General features: G+C 32.8%; 3 protein-coding genes across 6 annotated transcripts; 2 read left to right on the forward strand and 1 right to left on the reverse strand.

Annotated features, from left to right (window-relative positions):
• The first annotated feature begins 2 nt into the window (after positions 1–2).
• Positions 3–753, forward strand: LOC113520405 (mitochondrial import inner membrane translocase subunit Tim16). The gene has a single exon (XM_026905732.3). The coding sequence runs from the start codon at positions 90–92 to the stop codon at positions 471–473; it is 384 nt and encodes a 127-aa protein (XP_026761533.1). The 5' UTR covers positions 3–89; the 3' UTR covers positions 474–753.
• Positions 565–3,838, reverse strand: LOC113520404 (transmembrane protein 169). Its single transcript, XM_026905731.3, has 2 exons — positions 3,416–3,838; positions 565–3,134 (listed from the first exon to the last, which is right to left on the reverse strand). Exons 1-2 carry the CDS (start codon positions 3,515–3,517, stop codon positions 2,004–2,006), a joined length of 1,233 nt encoding a protein of 410 aa, XP_026761532.1. The 5' UTR covers positions 3,518–3,838; the 3' UTR covers positions 565–2,003.
• A 354-nt stretch (positions 3,839–4,192) lies between these two features.
• LOC113520360 (3-hydroxyacyl-CoA dehydrogenase type-2-like) lies at positions 4,193–8,397 on the forward strand. Of its 4 annotated transcripts, none has more exons than XM_052900259.1 (6): positions 4,223–4,278; positions 4,401–4,534; positions 4,627–4,791; positions 6,226–6,390; positions 6,895–7,132; positions 8,142–8,397. In XM_052900259.1, the coding sequence occupies exons 2-6, from the start codon at positions 4,526–4,528 to the stop codon at positions 8,333–8,335; spliced, it is 771 nt and encodes a 256-aa protein (XP_052756219.1). In that variant the 5' UTR covers positions 4,223–4,278; positions 4,401–4,525; the 3' UTR covers positions 8,336–8,397. The 4 variants fall into 4 exon arrangements, with proteins under 4 accessions (XP_026761480.1, XP_026761479.1, XP_052756219.1 ...); XM_031914736.2 differs by having other exon boundaries at positions 4,229–4,328; XM_026905679.2 differs by lacking the exon at positions 4,401–4,534 and having other exon boundaries at positions 4,193–4,343.
• The last annotated feature ends 8,741 nt before the right edge of the window (positions 8,398–17,138 follow it).

Consider the following 17,138-nt stretch of genomic DNA (forward strand, 5'->3'; position numbering starts at 1 on the left):
GCAACATAACCTATATCTTTTGTTTTTGACATTTTTATTGGATGTCGTAATGACACTGGTTATTCCAATATTTTATTTATTATTTAAAAATGGCTAAATATATAGCACAAATAATAGTGCTAGGTGCTCAAGTTGTAGGTCGGGCTTTTGCTAGAGCATTAAAACAAGAGTTGGCTGCGTCACAAGAAGCCGCTAAGCGAGCTGGAGGAGGACCTCAAGGTGCTCGAAGAGCAGCAGCTAATGCATCAACAGGCCTGACTTTGGAAGAAGCAATGCAAATATTAAATGTAGATAAATTAGATTCTGAGAAAATTAAGAAAAATTATGAACATTTATTTACAGTGAATGATAAAGGAAAAGGTGGTTCTTTTTATTTACAATCCAAAATTGTTAGAGCGAAAGAGCGGATAGATGCCGAATTTAAACAGAAACAAGCAAATACAGATCAGCAGCAACCAAAGGACACGTCATGAGGGAAATATTTTTGTTATAGTTTTAATTTGAAATGTTGGTAGCTTGAAAGTTGTAGGTAGCCAAGTACATGTTTTAGATAAACAAACCATATTTTGTAAAATACTTTATTGGGTAGAAAATGCATACCACAATAGTGACTAGAATACATCAGTCTTCATAAATAATGTTGATTATGATCATTATAAAAAAAATATTTCTAAAAGATTTCATTAATCATTCCTAATGCAAAAAGCATCATCCTATCAAAGATATCAATAAAAATTTGCTAAGCAGAAAAAATTGCTTTCATTGTTAAACGACCTATACCTATTTCCTGAAAATATTATTTTAGATCAATGGAATATTTTTATCTATAACCCTATTCTATAATTTAGTTTAAATGTCTTTATCAAATCTTTACCAAATAGCAGTCCATCATTGGCTAGAAGTATGCCTCCATTCATATGTCACCAGTACATATAATTTTTAATGGAAATTTGAATTTGTAAATAATATAAATAGCATTTAAGATATGTAAATTATTAACTATAAGTATCCTTATTCTACATGACCACACATTTGTAAACACACAATAATAAATCAGTACAATTGTAATGACTAGAGAATATAAATAGAAAGAAATATAGATTGGAAGAGATTGAGCAAAGGAAGATTCTTAAACTGTTAAGTTACATAATATATTAATATTACAAAGAGGTTTTATCTATATGTAGGGCTATCCTCTGGCACTAAACTTAAAAGTTCTGCCTAGAATAGAAATCAACATTAGCTACAGATGAGAACTATATTAGATTATATGTTGATTTTCACATTAATAAAACATTGCTAATATTAAATAATTCAGTAACAGAATTGTTTAAAAAAAATTGTTTCTAATAACACAAATAGGAGAAGATTGCAAAGATGGCATATATGCAACATATCATTATTTTTAACCAATACTTAATTCTGAAAGAAACAAATGCAATCTTTTTTCATATTGGCTGCTTTCCATGTTATTACCGAGTACCGACACATAGATGACGTAAACATGTTTTTTTTTTTACTTTTTGTATTTTAGTCAGAATAATTAAACATCTGTAAGTACTGTAGTATTGGACTAGCCATTATCAAACCTTTTTGGTAGGTATTAAAGAGAATCAAGTAAAAAAAGTAGATTATAGTTTAGAAGAATTATAAAAACTGATATCTTCAGCAAACAGAGCCAAGACATAATGAACTTGAATTACATATTAAGCTAAATAATTGTTTCCCTGATCTGTTTTTTCTGTGACATTATCTCCATATCTTTGATGTTTATCCTAAATATTTCTAATATTTTGATTGTCATATCCCTGCCCAATCCAGTTAAAATCTTACTTCTTAATATTTCTAAACAATTACATGAAAATCAGTCAACTTACACTGTATATATGTTGTAAGTTTCAAGAATTTTTACTAAGAATATTTTAAGAATAGCTTAATTCTAATGGTTAAATATGGCAGCACAGATACAGATTATAATGTAATGTGAACCCCACATTTATAATTTAGCATGGTTTCACATCCATAAGCACAACAACTTCATATGGACTGCACTCTGATATACCTAATGTACTACAGAGCCAGCCATAAAAACCCTTTTCAAAATCACACACATCCTTCCACCAGTTGGCACCACTGAAAGTGAGTTGAACAATTCCAGCGTACAAACCTAGTCCAATAGTGAAAGTGACTATCAAAAATGGATACAATAGTATCACTATTGGAGCCAAAAACACCTTTTTAACACAATTCAGATTTTCTGTGACATGTGTAAAGATGTTATACCATGTCATAGTACCCATATAAAATGAGTACATAGCTGATATGCAAGCAACAAATGGAATGCAAATTAGTGTAAACAAAAATATATGGGGGCCATTATACAGCGAACATTTGGATATATCCATTTTATTATATTCTTCAGCTACAATAGCAGCTTCAATAATTTCCAATTCTTCTCTTGATATGTTTAATTTGACATCAACATTCTGACCCTTTTTCTTACCTCTTTTTATAGTGCCAGTCATTGTCAAGTAACCATCTTTTGAGTTATCTGTTAAGGAGCATTCTGGTGAAATTGAGCCTTCTGATTCTACTCGCAATGCAGTGATTTCAGTGTCTGTATGTTCAGATTCAACTATTCCAGGGACAATGTTCACTCGCTTTTTCCTTTTAGCACTGTTTTTTAAACTGTCGGTGAGTGCTCCCATTTCAAAACTGTTCTCAGATTGAGTTTGCGACAGACTATTGGGAGTAGCTGATGAGCTTTCATTCTGGTCTGAGTTTAGGATTCTGCAACTTTTGTGTGTATCATTCTCAGTGCTCTCTCTTAAATCTCCATGACTTGAGCATGCATCTGATGAGTTCTCATAAATTGGAGACAAGTCAATTATATCTCTGCTGCTGTTTATGGCAGTGAGGGGCTGGTAACCACTCCTTTGAGATTTTTGAGACTCATTGTCACCATTTTGTTCATTGGACTCTTCATCATAGACATCAGTGATGATGGGTAAGTTAATTTTCATGTTTGATTTCAGTCCCTCCATTGTGGAATGTATGATACCATTCACAACATGTTCAGTGACGGGTGAAAGTCCATTTTTATATTTTGCTGGTAACTCATTGTCCGTAGCTCCCTATAAAGATACATTTTGAGTTTAGTAATATTTTTTTTAGTTTGGAAATTTTCTACAAGTACAGATAAGTACAAGTGTAGAATGGTTGGTATTTCAAAATAGAATATTTTAAAAGTTATTTTTAGTTACATTTTAAAAGAACACTTGTTTACATAATAAAAATATTATAAATTATTTAATGAAGTTGGAAGCGTTCTAATAAAATAACAAAGATATTACGAAATTTAAAAATTTTTAGGTTTTAAAGTGAATAATTCATTAATAAACATAAATATTTGTACCTGGACGCTAATTATGTGGTCTACATGGCTCGGTATTGTATTTTGTTTCTTTCCATTTCTTTTCTTGGGTAGTATAAACATCGGTTGTTCGACTTGAGCCATTTTTACTTTTCACTGAGGGAAGTAGGAACACTTTCTATTGGATATTGTTGAAAAATATAACAATTTACTGAGACGATATATTATTATTGCTTTATCATATAATTTTTATTTGAGCTAAATTGTTCATTTTTGGAATAAAAAGATAAAGATGGTCATAGAATTCAGACAGAACAACTTTCTATTACACTATAAGAATTAAAAGATAATAACATCTGCTGATTATTGGACATTAAGAAGAAGATAGCAATAGACACATTAACATAGCTAGAGAGAGAAAAATATACGATGCTTATGTTAATTTTCTACGATTCGTGTTGTATTTATTTTGATTACATTATACAACCCCTACGTTCAGAAATTATTGTCGCTTAGGGATAAATAATCAGACGCTAATATTAGATTTAATATAAAAATATTGTTTTTATTTTACATTTTAGTTTAGTTTAAGCTATATTTACTATTACAACATGTTGATACAAAGTTTATTGAAAAATATTTATTTGCAGCAAAATAACTTATAAAATGCGTGGAGGTACTATAAATTTATGCCTTGCCCTTGTTAAAAAAATGTTGCCAAATTAAGGGTCTTGGACTTTAAAAGAGAAGACATTAGAAAAATAAAATTCCAGACAAATTATCTTTTTGAAGACTAGGCAGCATGGTCTCCGACCTTAGCCTGTTCCAAACGGAACAAACGTACTAAAAAAAAAATTAAAAGAGAAGTGAATTTTAATGGATTGAAAATTAATTAATTAGTATAGGTAGTAGATGAATAGTCACAGATTGCATCTTATTATAAGTTTTGCTTCGTGTAAATATTGCGTTGGTTAGTGAAATTACACAGATGTAGATGGATAAATTAAATAGTTGTAAATATTTTTAGAAATTGGCGACCCTTAATCCAATGTCAACTTGATTTGTCAAGAAAAGTCAAAGGATTTGCTTTAAAATATTGAATTTTTAATGTAATTTATTTAACGATTTATACGCATTATCAATTCTAACGAAATGTTAAAGGTTATTTTCTTCGAATAATATTTATTTCAATGATCATTTATGTCATTTTTATTGTAGAAACAAACATAACCCAACATAACCTCGTCTTTTAGGGGATGGTTAGTTTGGTGACCGGTGGAGCTTCAGGTCTTGGTAAAGCTACTGTGGATAGACTAGTAAAAAATGGAGGAAAAGTTGTTATTCTCGATATCCAAGCTACACGAGCTCAGGAGGTGGCTAAAAGACTTGGAGATAATGTAATAGTATCAGCTGGTTGTGTAAGTATTAAAATATGTATTAGATACCAGTTTGAACTCTTCGACTCAGTGCAACGACGAGCTAGGTTAGGCTATGAGAATTGTCGATGATCTCAGGTTTATAAGTGGCATCAAACCCTAGTCTTAGGTGAGATTTTGCTTCACTCTGCATGTTTTACTGCTTGTACAAGGGATTGTACTTAGAGGAATTGTTCAATATGATGCTCACGGTCACCTTTGACCATTGTATAGTTCACAGTCTACAGGGAGTTCACCCTCATACCTTAGAACCTAGATGGGAGTGTATAACTCGGTTTCAGAGCGGTTTTGTCCTATAAATGCTTAGGTCATGGAATGAGCTCCTTGTCGAGGTATTTCCAAGAGAATGGCATGTGGTTTTTCAAAAAAGGTATAAAGAGGTATCTTCAGGGTTGGAAACATGTGTATAATGCCCCATGCAGGTGTTCATAGACTAGGTTCATAGTAACCATTTACCACCAGGTTTGCCATATGCTGGTTTGCGATCTCAGGTGTAAGATAAAAAGGTGTTTTAACTTATAGAAATGTATAATAAATATCTATTAAATTGAATAGTACTGATTCTTTTATTAGACTTTTATATATTTTTCTCTATAAGATTATGTTTTGGGGGGTTTAAGTATAATGGCTATAAAGGTTCTAGGAATAATTATGTTTTTATATTTTTTTTTATTGTGTGTAAATGATTAACGGGTCATAGTGTATGCAAATAGATCTAAATTATACTTTCATGTTTTTATACTTTTTTACCATTTTATTTGTTTTCAAAACAGCAGTTTGTTTTTTCCAGTAAGAGTTACCTGACAAAAGAAATATTATTGGTATGCTCAAAAAATCTTTATCTATGGGCATTAACAAAATAAAAAAACATACTCAAATTGACTGTTTTTTGTTTATATGTTAAAATTTAGTTGTGATAAAAAATTTTTTTTATATAAAAAGAAATAACAATACATATTTTTTTTGCATACAATGGATAGAAATGGTAACCATCACCTATAGACTTCAATAGCCCTATGAACATCACAATATATGCTGACACTCATGACATCTCTCACTTGTTCGTGAGGACTAAAGTGATATTTCTATGCCCTATAATTTCACTGTCAACTGTCCTACACTTTTTGGAAATGGAATATTAAATTGAGTTATATTCATTTTAAGCAGTCTATATATTTAATGTATCTATGTACTATACATTGAATGAAGTTCTAAATTTCATAGTAGTTTAAACAAGTACTAATATGAAATTTATGCATATTGACTATAGATTTTTTATGCAATCAATAATTAGCTTAACATATATAAAAAATAAAAAAATACAGATAATATGCATCAACATTTATAATATTATTTAATGTTTGTTTATTAGGGTAGAATCAATAGATTGTTTTAAAGTTGTATTGATTTCTATAGATAACAAAAGAGGATGATGTAAGAAAAGCGTTAGATATTGTCAGAGAAAAATTTGGACGTTTGGACACATTGGTGAACTGTGCAGGACATACAGAGACACATCAAGTGTATAATTTTCACAAAGACAAAGAATGTAGTCTTGAAGGTTTTATTAAGTGTGTAAATGTAAGTATGATGTTCTTCTCTCAATATTTTTTGTTAATTGGTAAAGGAATGGTAACCCCACCTGTGTTATCTTTATATGCTGGCAGGAAACCTGTGAGTCAGGATAGATGAGGATGAAGACAGGTCAGTTGGCTCATCATAATGAATTCATCATCATCAACATCATATCAACCCTTAACACTTCACTGCAAAACATAAGTCTCCTCTTGGGGAATTTTGTCAGTAGTTGCCATGCTTGACAGGTGGATTGGCAACACTAGTTAGTCTTTAGAAATGTTTTAAGAGGGACACTGCTGCTCATCAATCACCTTTCCTTGTCACCTGTTATGACACCCACAGGAAAGGAGTTGGTGGCTTATTCTATGCCAGGACCACATAGACATAATTGATCCATTTGGAATTAATCACGATAGTTGTAAGCAGCTAGCTTTCTAGCTTAAACCAGACTGTATAAATCACATTAAGGTTCATTGGAGTGTATCATAAAATGTTCTGCCATTTCAGGTGAATACTGTAGGTACATTCAATGTTATAAGGTTAGCAGCAGGTTTGATAGGCAAAAATAAACCCAATGATGATGGACAGAGAGGTGTAATTATAAATACAGCAGCAACAATAGCATATGAAGGAGATATCGGCCAAGCTCCTTACGCCGCATCTAGTGCTGCCATAATTGGCATGACACTGCCAATTGCCAGGGATTTAGCTTCACAAGGCATTAGAGTAATGACAATAGCTCCAGGTGAGAACGAATCTGTATAAAATAATAAAAAAGGAGAGGTCAGCAGCACTTGTCCATTGTTGTAATTTTTGTGATGTGAACGTAATTCTAAACTTGACCATATTTTTTTTTGATGGGTGAAAATGGTATGGTAACCCCGCCTGCGCTAACGGGATACGCTGGCGGAGCACCAGTGAAGGGTGATAGATGAGAATGAAAACAGGCCAGTTAGCCCATCATGATGAATTCATCAGGAATTAACCATAATGGTTTCCAGGGAGAACCGCGAGAAGGTCGGCCTGGTTGCTAGCAATAGGATTCTCAGTCTCCATTACTAACAATCCCTTTCCCCCTCGTCGAGCATATTAGAATCCAACTTTGCAGGGGGTGAATAACATTATTTGGATTATTTTTGTTTGTAATCGATGTTCTATGTCAACAAAGAGTTGGTTGGAGATTGAAATTGACACATAACGTGTTTGGTATCGGCTGGATACGAAATCACGATCTTTGCGATTTATAAGTCGGGATAGTATACCACGTGGTCGTGGGTCGTTAAATATTTGATATTATTTATCAGATAAACATGCGATTTCTTTTCTTATGTAAGTTTTTTTACGAGAATAACCTTGTACTAATATGCCATGCCCATTTGTCAAAAGTTAACATGTGAGTCTTAAATTTTTGTATGATTTTTAACCCACGTTTCTAAATGAAAAACGGTCAGTTCCTCGGGTAGGTGTTTTCTAATAGTTTAAAATTGTGTTTCACAAAAAAAACCAACTCCAATTGTGGCTAAATTAATTATTTTGATTTAAAAATTAAATTACTGACCTGACTGATTTTGATAAAATTCAGATAAAAAAACATCCATATCGGTTTATAACTGATAGAGTTATGAGGTAACAAAATCAAAAATCAACCGAATTGGGAATATCCTTCTTTTTTAAGTCGGTTAAAAATAATGCTAATTATGTCGAACCCTGTAGTTATAGGAAAAAATAGATAAAAATCGAAAATTGTTTTTCAGGTATCTTTGAGACTCCTTTAATATCGTACATACCAGAAAAAATGACCGATTTCCTTAAACGCATGTCTCCATTTCCAACGAGGTTCGGTAAACCTGAAGAGTTTGCGCACCTCGTCACAAGCATCGTGGAGAACCCAATGCTGAATGGTGAGGTGATCCGATTAGATGGAGCACAAAGATGGTTTCCGCTTTAGTTAAATAGATGTAGCTTTAGATCATATTAAGACTGTTAATAAATGTATAAATGATTAGTAAATCTGTGTTTTCGTTTAATTTGACGATTGGTGGTGTAGCGGTTTAACCTACTACGTATGGGTATTATGAATACCGATCCGATATCTATATATTGATGATAGAATTTTCGAAAATTTTTTCTCAACAATACCTTTAAAAGCAACAAAATCATTAAATTCGTCACCTGATTTAGCTAAACAATTATTAAAAAACACTGTGAGTTCCTGTATCTATGATTTTAGGTTTCATTACATAAATTCTTCTTGTATAATAAAAGCCTTTAACTCTCTCAATTTGAAAAATACGGAAGATATTTGGGGTATGTCAGTAAAGGTAATGAAATCTGTAATAAATGAAATTGCTCCTCATCTGGCTATAATATTTAACAAGAGTATTGATCAAGGAGTGTTTCCAGATCTAATGAAAGTTAGTAAAATAATGCCGTTATTTAAGTCTGGTGATAAGGAAAACCTTACTAACTTTAGGCCAATCTCAATTCTACCAGTATTTAGTAAGATTTTCGAAAAATTAATTCTTCTACAAATGTTAGACCATTTCAATTTACGTGACTTACTCCACAAGCAACAATATGGATTTACAAAAGGACGATGCACTGTTGATGCCGGCATTAATTTAATGCAATGCATTTTCAGTGCATGGGAGAATTCACAAGATGTAATTGGTGTATTTTGTGATCTTTCTAAGGCATTCGATTGCGTCGATCATAAAACTTTATTAATGAAGCTTGAACATTATGGAGTTAGAAATAAGTCTTTAGATCTCTTAAAATCTTACTTAAATTCAAGAATTCAAATAGTAGAAGTAAACGGTGTCAATTCTAGTGGATCTTATATTGAAATGGGTGTGCCTCAGGGATCTATTTTGGGTCCTTTTCTTTTTCTTGTATACATGAATGACTTACCGTATCATGTTCAAGATTTGTCTGATATTGTATTATTTGCTGATGACACTTCATTAATGTTTAAAGTGAATAGAAATACACATAACCTTGACCATGTAAATGTTGCTTTGTCTAAGGTTTTGATATGGTTTACGTCAAATAATCTAGTACTTAATTCAAAAAAAACTAAATGTATCAGATTTTCCATATCCAATACTAAGCAAGTGAATACCGCTATTAGATTAGACCACCAGGATTTAGACTTTGTAGATAAAACCACTTTTCTTGGCATAGTAGTTGATTATAAGTTGCAATGGGGCTCCCATATATTTGAATTGGCCAACAGGCTGAGTTCAGCTGCTTATGCTGTTAGAAAAATCCGACAATTAACTGATACAATAACAGCTAAGCTTGTATATTTTAGTTACTTTCACAGTATCATGTCATATGGCATTATATTATGGGGGAGGGCTGCTGACATCGATACAATCTTTGTACTGCAAAAAAGAGCAGTTCGGTCAATATTTAATTTGCCTTCTCGGGAATCTCTTAGAGAATATTTTAAGCAAACAGGTATACTTACTGTTCCCTCGCAATATATATACGAAAACATTATGTATGTACGTAAAAATATAAATCTTTTTAAAAATAACAGTGACATACATAATTTCAATACAAGAAATAAAAACAAATTGAATGTTCCTTGTTATCGCCTTAGAAAAGTCAGTACATCTTTCATGGGGAACTGTATACGTTTTTATAATAAACTTCCAGATGACGTTTTACAATTAAATGAAAGAAAATTTAAGACATATATAAAAAGGACTCTCTGTACAAAAGCATATTATAAATTAAATGACTATTTAAATGACAAAACTGCATGGATTTGAATTTTGTATTAATGTGAATTGTATTGTAAATGTAATTATTGCATTTTTTCTTAAATCAATATTATTTTCTATAGTAATTATTATAATTATAGACTGACGTATCATAAGTATCTGTAACAGATGTATATGAATAAAGATGATTGATTGATTGATTGAAAAGAAAAAGGTCACCACCCATTTTGATATCGCCCATATCGGTCGGATATTTATTTTCGTATATGTTAATAATTCTGTTATCCAATATTTTTTGGATAAAAGACTTTTTAACATATTCGTTATTGGACCAGTATTTAGATATTGTGACTAAAATATATAGGCGGTCGCGGGTATATATATAAATTAAGTATAACTAGCTTTTTAGCGATTTTAAATAAGACATGTTTTTTTGTACAAAAGTCGATTGCTTGGGTACCTCTGTCCCATTCGTGTTTCTACCGTGAAGCAGTCATGTTTGCATGGTTGTGTTTCGGTTTGAAGGGTGGGATATGGTGTGAATTTATAGGGTACAGAGGAATAACACCTGAGTCCTCAGGAATGGCAACGCATGGGGGGTATCATGAGCGAAACAGTATACTCTGTTATGTCCATGGTACTGCTCATGTCTATAGGCGACGGTTACCACTTTACATCAGGTTAGCCGTCAGCTTGTTTGCCATTTTAAGTTGTATAAAAAAAAATATCACATAAACTTACACGTGTGATATTGCTAGGTTCGTCATTATATCAGTTGTTATCTGTCCGCTGCTGAACTTAGACCTTCCCTATAGTTTGTCATAAGTAGTATTGCCAGGTCCGATTTGTTTTAAATCGGTACATGAGGTCAAAGAAATCGGGATTAAGGGTTGCAGATCGGGACAGTGAACAAAAAACGAGGGGTTTTTAACTCTGGGTTCAATTTATTGCGTTTTAAACTACTAGTGCAAGTATAGTATTATATTAATTATCTAAATTAAATATGTATTTAAACTAACATAACAAGTAATTAGTCTTGCTGGACTAGTAGAAATTATAAAATAAAATCGTACTTTAAGTAAATATACATTTTTTTTTATGAAAAAACTTCTTTTTTTGATTAATCGGGACGTTTAGCGTCTCGATCAGGTACAAATCGGGACGCGTCTCCAGATCCCTGAAAATCGGGACGTCCCGCACAAATCGGAATACTTAGCAACACTAGTCATAAGGAACGTGGCGGTTTCTTATGACTGTTTACCGATGTGGAAATTTTGTCAGCAGTTGTTGCACTTGGCAGAGGGGTTGGTAACTGCAGTTTGGCTTTTGGTGATGTTTTAAGAAAGACGCTGCTGTCCAACTCTCGACCATTGGGGGGAAAGGGATTATTATTAATGGGGTCTAACTGACCCATTGCTACCAATACACTCTACCAGGTCGACTTTCACACGGTTCCCCTTGGAAACCATCGTGGTTAATTCAAGTGGAATTTGCCACGATGGGCTAACTGACCTGCTTTCATCGTCACCTATCATCCCTCAACGGTGCCCCGCCAGCGTACACCGATAGTGCAGGCGGGATTACCATTCCATTATCACCCATTAAAAAAAACCCTCGATCATTCGAAAAAAAATGTATATGAGTGTACACATTATTTTTTATTCAATAAAATCATGGATCCGATGGAATCTGCCACCAGGCACTCGGGTAAGGCAATAAATAAACCAATAAATAATCACAATTTCAATATACTATGTTTTACTGGTGGTGTTTTATCATTAATTTATTGCTTCATTCGCCGTCGAAGTGACGGCCGGCAGCTCTGCGCGGGCGCAGCGGGGCGCCGCTCTGTGGTAAATTCATGTATTGAGATATTCGTTCGCGTGTCTCCCACCGATGGATCGACACATTTTGAAATGAGTTATTAAACTCATGCACTTCTTTTTTTGTCGTTGTATTGTTTTTTACATGTCATATATTCCACGATTGACGGCGAAATAACGATTGCAAGCGATGTTACAAATTATGAAGTACTCGTATAACAAGTCCGTTTCAATAGAACTTAATGTAAAGATACGAATAATTGGCTCGATCACATCGATGTCTGATGATAATTAGTGCAAATAAATAACCGATTAATTGATTAAATGTTTTGGTTTTGTTACTAATTGTTTCTGTGTTAATTTCAACAAAACTTGATTATTATTTCATTAAGTCCGTCAATAATAAACATGCATGCCATGCACGATGATGGTGGATGTAGACGATAACATTGTACGGTAAATCGTGAAATATACTGTACATGATAAGACGTTTAACAATTTGCTACATAATTACAAATTGATATAGAAATATTATTGAAATCATATATATATTATAAATTAATAAGTGATTAAAAAATTTTTAAGCTGGCGTAGTTTGCATTTGCACTTTCTGTCATGCCAGGATCAGTGCTCCTACCAGACAAGCTATCCGTATCTATCTTACAAATTAAGCAAAAACACTAAAATAACCCGCCCCGGTTTCGAACGGGTGCAATGTTTGTATAACTTTTAAACTGTTCAACGCATTTCAGTAGGGCTGGTATTTTAGCGTGTGCAAAAGAACTGCACTAATACTCCCTAAGATTTTAAAAAGAAAGGTTTGTAAAATTTACTTTTAACAGAAAAACATATTTTTGGCTGAAATATTAAACTTAGATATGTGGTATTGCGGGCTTTTGTTAAAGCTTAAAGTAATGAATATCTTTATCGCTATATGGTAAATGTTATTCCTTTATTTCAAATTGTTCAGGCATCGCACGCTGTATTTAGAGGATCTGTCGATTATAATTATTATGATTAATTATTGAAAATATATATTAGCCAATATAGAAAGTAGACAATAACATTCAGTGATAAGATACCTTTCTAACAGTAAAAAAATCTTATAAATCGGATCAATAGTATTAGAGATTACTCCGAACATCCATACTCACAAACTTTACCACTTTATAGTATAGAAGTAGCTATAGAAAAATAAAATTCAATTCGGCCAATTTAGTTCTTCTTTATTCTTTTCATTAAAGAATTTCCTCTTGTCGGTGCAACTAATTCATGCATCTTTTTCCAGCCAGTTCTATCTCAGGCCATATCCTTGACCTCTCTATACGACATGACACCTAGTGTTTCTTTTATCTGCCCCATGTAGTTATACCTCAGTCTTTCTCTTTTTCTTTTGCCCACTATTTTTCCTTCTACTATGCTCTTTAAAAAATTGTCATGTCGTATAACATGGCTCAGCATTTTGCCTCTTCTATTTTCAATTGTTTTTATTAATGATCATTTTGGTTATGGAACCTAAAATTTAGGTCTCAATTAAATCTTAAAAATTATCAAATAAACGGGACATTTTAAAATCATTTAACGATAAGGTTTTATTATAAAAGACAGTATTTTATTTCTCACTTAAAGCTATAGAATAGGTAATGTCTTTTCGGTACTTACTTTTATGTGCCAACGGAGGGCGCCTGAATAGCCTTAATTATTGCTATGATAGCTTAATTTTATAGCGTTAAAGGCAATAATTCGTTAGGCACGTTTATGTGTAAATGGTTTATGTCTACGCTTATTTCGCTCGTGTCGAAAAACTATCTAAAAAAGGTTTTACAAGCTGACGGCCCATCTAATGAAAAGCGGTAATCGTCGCCTATACCTAGTATAGTATTATATTACTTACCTGTGCCTATACATTTAAACAGCACTAAGTACTTGATAACAATTATATTAATGGGGTCTAAAAGTCTTATACACTTAGCAATAAATCTTATCAGGTGCACTTCCACGTGGTTAATTACCACAATGGTTTCTAGGGAAAACGTCGTTGCGGAATTCGTCACGATGGGCTAACCGATCTGCTTTCATCCTCACCTGTTATCTCTCACTGGTGCCCTGCTAGCGTATACTGATAACGCAGGCGGTGTTACCGTTCTATTTTCACTAATAAAAAAATATAATTGATTGTATAATGCGTCGATTGAATTCCCAGCCACTAGAAGGATAGACAGTGTAGTGCACGAATTGAATGTACAAGAAGTTGATTCAGTGCCGCTATGCCATTAAAGTATAAAATAAACATCTGTTACAAAACACAGCATTATTATTACAACATCTTCGGTTTATAGAAAAAGGAATTTTATCTCAAACAAAATCAGGGGACATGTCAAAACTGGATTTAAATAAAACATACCAGAGCCCCATACTGCGATGTTAGTGTACATGATAAATGATTATGTCCTACGATTTGTTGTAATAAGGTTCAATTTTATATTATGTAAGTATCTACTTTCTACGTGTGTAGTCAACGTTTGGTTCATCAATCATTTGTGACAATAGGTCTTTTATGATTGCGTAGCTACTTTTATAGATAGATGATAATAACGAATTGTTTATTTTTCTATTCAATATTAGGCATAATAAATAATTATCATCATTATATCAGCCGTTAACTGTCCACTGTTGGACATGGACCTCCCACTATCGGTAGATTTTGCCAGTAGTTGTCACGCTTGATAGGTAAATTGGTAACCGCAGTTGGGCTTTGGTGATGTTTTAAGAGGGACGCTGCTACCTATTCCTTAACTATTAAGTTCTTTTAATCGCCTCTTACGACACCCATAGGGAAGAGGGGGTGGCTCATTTTATGTTTAGACCACACGGTAAATTTATATATATGTATTTGTAGAATAAGTACAATATACCTAAGCACAAAGTAGCAACCGGCATTCCGGGCCAAGCCTAAAATATCGAATGTTTGTTAAACATCCTGTGTACAATACGATATACTCACTCAAGTATTATGGATCTTTCACGTATTTTATTTATAATTTAGACTAAACATACAATGTATATTTAAATAAACAACAGCTATGCTGTATAATGTTATGTTATATGCCACAATAGAATATCAGTGTTTTGCTCTTTTAAGGGCAAAGCAATAAACTGAGTTGTGGCCATTTTGTGTTATTATGACACACGCATGAAGGAAGGGAAAGAAAGGAGATTGTTAGTTTATATATTTTGTTTTTTTTTTATTTGTGCTTTTTTATTTTTATTCTTTTATCTCTTTTACTGTGTATTATGTGTATTTTTTTAATGGTAATTTGTGTGCTGTAATTAATGTAAATAAATTATCTATCTATGTACATAGTTAGCGATAAAATTCTATTCTATCATACCCTATCCTATCCTATTCTCTTCTATGAACTTACTCATTTTGACGTATGATAGCTTGGGTGCTAGTAGGCTACAATTATAGACATGTACACCTATAGCCGTAAGCGTATTAAAAGTGGGGGCGAAGTGGGCCGTGCCCATCCCAAAATTGTCTTGTGCCCACCTCAGGACACAAAAACAGCGCAAAAACACGTCTGAGATTACACTGTATGTCTTAAGGTTTAGTGGCAAACCCTTCTTATGGGGGAGGCCTATGTTTAGGAGAGGATAGTTAACGGCTTACATAATAATAATATTTGTAAATAGGACTTTATAATTAGACATAAATTATAGGATTAAAATAATTTTTAAAGGAAATTGCGGGAAATATCTTAAAAGTATTAAAAAGCCCACATAGGAGAAATACTGGTGGAAAACTTGTTTGATTCGACTACAGGTAGTCTTTTATAATCTCTTGGAAAAAACAATAATACATAACACATAGAGTATCTATCTGTCTATAGTGTTAAGTATTCGTTAATTCTTTCCACAGCTCTCGTACACAGGTACTCGTTGACAACTTTGAGTGTAGTTCACTAATCATCTGGATTTGTGCGGTATTCTCTCCAATCTGAAAGTTTGAAAACTTCTTACAATGCAGCGGTTAAGTTTCAGGGATAAGTGTAATATCACCCTAGCGCTGGTTTCCTATACAAATATTGCGCGAATACTATGCAAACGGTTGTTAAGTTTAAATAAAAATGGTATTATGTAACATAGATGGTTTAAATGCAATTTCTCTGACAAACATCGCTGTTTACGATTAGGATTTAAAAGACAGAACTTATTTATAATAGTAAAAAAAGTTAAGTTGTTTAAGTATACACGTGGGTACTGTTGGCTTAAAGATAAATTGTAATAACTACCGGTTTAACTTACATGTAATTAGATCGAGAAAGCTCGAGTAGTTTCGGGATCAATTCGGGACCTTTAATCGTGATGGGCTGTGTAAATATATAATGAACGCTTACTGAACTTTTAACGATAAAAATATTCTTATATTATTGAAATAGACAAGAGCACATCATCATATCAGCTGTTATCTGTTACTGAACACAGGTCTTTCCCATAGACTGTCATAAAGGACAGAGCCGTTCCTTATAGCAGTCTAATATTAGCGGGATTTTGCCAGTAATTGCCACGTTTGGCTTTTGGTGATGTTTTAAGACGGAAGTTGTTGCCCATATCTTGACCATTAAGTTCCCTTGGTCGTTAGCTTGAAGAACATATGATAGACTTTATTCCGGTCAATCAATATAACATGACTATGCGGACGTCGCGAGTAAAGACTAGCATTTATACTATATATAACTAATTAGCATTTATATATAAACTGGTCCAACCGAGAATCGATCTCATTATCTTAGTTTTACTAACCAAAGTCTCACGACCCGGTGGTCGTTATATAATTATAAAAATAACTACAAATAGTTTTATTTCCTTCTAAAGGTAATTTGCTCCAATTTTTTTTATATTGCACATTTCTAACAATTATAAAAGGGCATTCGAGTGATTTGTTAATTTTCGTAATTAGAGACTTGAAATGTTGGAGCAAAGAACTTTTGAACATCGCGGTAACGATATAATTATGATGTTAAATGAATGAAAAATATGTAAACTTCAAAATTAAGTTGCAAGCTATTTGTATGTATTACGACAATCTTGGTATGGCGCAGTGGTGGGTACATTTTTTTTCTCTAATGGATGATAATGGAATGGTTTTTTTTTTTAACACAGAGGGCGAACGAGCATGCAGCTCACCTGATGG

This window comes from Galleria mellonella, unplaced genomic scaffold, assembly GCF_026898425.1.
Source record: "Galleria mellonella isolate WM207_F2 unplaced genomic scaffold, CSIRO_AGI_GalMel_v1 utg1267, whole genome shotgun sequence".
Classification (NCBI taxonomy): Eukaryota; Metazoa; Arthropoda; class Insecta; order Lepidoptera; family Pyralidae; genus Galleria; species Galleria mellonella.

Excerpts from the sequence above, each read along its gene's own strand:
- LOC113520405 (XM_026905732.3), top strand. The coding sequence starts at position 90 with ATGGCTAAATATATAGCACAAATAATAGTGCTAGGTGCTCAAGTTGTA.
- LOC113520404 (XM_026905731.3), bottom strand. The coding sequence starts at position 3,517 with ATGGCTCAAGTCGAACAACCGATGTTTATACTACCCAAGAAAAGAAAT. Across the intron at positions 3,135-3,415 it reads ACCACATAATTAGCGTCCAG|GGAGCTACGGACAATGAGTT; the intron begins GTACAAATATTT and ends GTATCTTTATAG.
- LOC113520360 (XM_052900259.1), top strand. Across the intron at positions 4,792-6,225 it reads TAATAGTATCAGCTGGTTGT|ATAACAAAAGAGGATGATGT; the intron begins GTAAGTATTAAA and ends TGATTTCTATAG. Across the intron at positions 7,133-8,141 it reads AGTAATGACAATAGCTCCAG|GTATCTTTGAGACTCCTTTA; the intron begins GTGAGAACGAAT and ends ATTGTTTTTCAG.